The following is a 2,341-nucleotide window of genomic DNA, read 5'->3' as shown; positions in this document are numbered from 1 at the left end:
CACACACACACACACACACACACACACACACACATCTTGTAATAGCACCATTTGAGTTGAAGACATAAAAATATATATTTGATTTAAAATCATTTACTGTGAAAAATTTAAATTTGATCTTTTATCATTTCTGYACTAAATAAAGAAGTCGAATGATCATTTTCTTTTTCAGGTCATTGTCAGATCACACACAAACACACAAACACAAAAATCAAAAAGTTTAAAATAAGCATTTTGTCATGTGATGTTTTTGTACATACATGATTTTAAGACATTTTCCAACTTACTGTAAATAACATTTGTACCAAACTATTGACAATTCTGAGTTTATAAATTTGTATTATTTTTCAATTTATGATCATTTCAATTCATTTTTTTATATTCCTTACAGGACAAAAGGCCTTATCAACAAACCTGTTTAAATTCTTCCACTTTTACAACATTAATTCTGTCTGGAACAAATCCCCAGCTGTTCTACACACAAATACGAACACTCATGTGGTTTTAMTTCTAGTTATTATTATTGTGGATATGACATCACATTTGGATTTGATTCAGAGATGCAAACTCAGCTGGAAAGATTTCTCTTTGTCTATAAAACTTTTCAGGTTCAAGAGGAGAAACTGAAGCAGAGTTCATCTGATAATAAGGAAAACGACCACGAGGGTGTGATTTTCTCTGATAGAAGATTAGAGAATCTGCATTTGAGGGTGAGAATGAAGAGGGGTGAAAGRAACTAAAAAACTTTTTTTTACTAAGATGATTTAGGAAAAGCTTTGGTGCACAACCTGTCTGCTCATACTCAGCTTTTCCATCAACACACTCATCCTTTATTTCACAGACTTCAGACAGAAGCAGCTAATTCTTTGGCTGTGAAACACGTGGGGTCCATCATTCAGACCTGCCTCTCCACAGACTGAGGCTTCATAAAGAGGCCGTCACACGGATCAGATCTTATCAGAGGATGGAGGGTCTGCTGAGGGTCCAGCTGAGGGTGAAGTCAGACTGATCTGAGAAGAGATACAAAAGTAAAAAAAAGGTTTTTCAAGAACAGATTATTTTTCATTATGATGAAACAGTTTAATACCTGAAGACTTATTTCATCCCAGATGTTTGTGATGGTGTTTTTCATAGCCGACTGCGTTATTAGAACTGGATCCTGTTAGGAAAAAAAGACATTATGAAATATTTATTGTTTGAATGACGAATCAGGATTTAAGTTTGCTCACRTTGTACTCTTTTAGCCTCACTCCGCTCTCTTATTTTAGCTTAATGCTCTGTGATTTTTAGCTAGCATCTTGCTGCATTCAGCTGTGCTGTTTTAATTAGTTCAGCAAATTTTAACAAATMGTTCAGAATCAGCATTCACATTTTATTTTCTATTTCACTTGTATTTTCTTAGTTTTTCAGTTCATCTAAAGGTTTGCAAGGTGTCTTTTTAAAACTACTTACCAAAGTATTCTTTGTAGTCCTTCAGGGGTTTGTGTCTCAAACCTCGTCCATCTATGAGGAATTAAAATACTTTGATATCAAACTTCTCATTACGCTCATGTGATAAACGTGCAAACTACAAATGCACTTCATTAAATCATTAGCTTATTGGTGGGGAGTGGCGGTTTATTATTTCATCCAGCCATCACCAGTTCATCCTTTTGCATTCTAAGTGTTTTGCCAGGTTTGTGTATATTTTTAGATGCATTTAAAAAGAGAAACTTGGCATCTGGACCCATGCGGTCTGCCAAGAGTCAGGACAACTGAAGGGCCGAGCATTCTGCTCCCGCCCTCTGCCGCTCCACGGGAACTTTAAAGCTTAGTGCTGTTAGATAAAATGTGTGTGCATTCATCATGAGCAAAGATCTCTCATACCAGAGTTGCTGCGCTGCTTGATGCACTGGCCACGGTTAGGGATGCCAGCAGCCGGGTCTCCTGGGTTGATGATGTGGCACTCGTAGCCCGTCGGACAGTGAAGAGGCTCGTCTCCGTCCTCAGTTGTGCTGCAGGCCTCAGCTGATGTGTGCACACATACCAGACAGTGGAGTAACTTCAGTCTCACTTTAAAAAGAGCATCAAGGCGTACTTGTTCATTGCATTCATTTTGATGGTTCAGGTGTGTGGACCCACCTTGCAGTACCTCCTCAGGGCCGTCCAGCAGCCAGCCGTTACCCCCTAACCACCGAGGCTTGGGCTGCACCAACCAGTCCAGCACTGCTCAGAAGGAAAAAAAAAGTATACACACTTTGATAATGATGTGCTTACTATGACAAGTTAAAGGGGCAATATCATGTAAAATGAACTTTTTTGAGTTTTATATCATGTTGTAATGTTATACTCTCATAAAAAA

General features: G+C 38.1%; 1 protein-coding gene across 1 annotated transcript in view; it reads right to left on the bottom strand.

Annotated features, from left to right (window-relative positions):
* Window positions 1-77: 77 nt before the first annotated feature.
* The window catches only part of wfdc1 (WAP four-disulfide core domain 1), a gene marked incomplete at its 5' end in the record, with an annotated part of 6,986 nt that continues 4,722 nt past the window's right edge, over window positions 78-2,341 (bottom strand). Inside the window, 5 exon segments of the mRNA XM_014034341.1 lie at window positions 78-1,010; window positions 1,088-1,159; window positions 1,453-1,503; window positions 1,867-2,007; window positions 2,122-2,205. Of these exon segments, the coding sequence (XP_013889795.1) occupies window positions 1,101-1,159; window positions 1,453-1,503; window positions 1,867-2,007; window positions 2,122-2,205 (335 nt within the window). The 3' untranslated portion in view covers window positions 78-1,010; window positions 1,088-1,100.

Source organism: Austrofundulus limnaeus, unplaced genomic scaffold, assembly GCF_001266775.1.
Source record: "Austrofundulus limnaeus strain Quisiro unplaced genomic scaffold, Austrofundulus_limnaeus-1.0 Scaffold7, whole genome shotgun sequence".
In the NCBI taxonomy this organism is placed as follows: domain Eukaryota; kingdom Metazoa; phylum Chordata; class Actinopteri; order Cyprinodontiformes; family Rivulidae; genus Austrofundulus; species Austrofundulus limnaeus.
The sequence above is the reverse complement of the archived record's forward strand: the minus strand, read 5'-3'. Positions and strand labels throughout refer to the sequence as shown.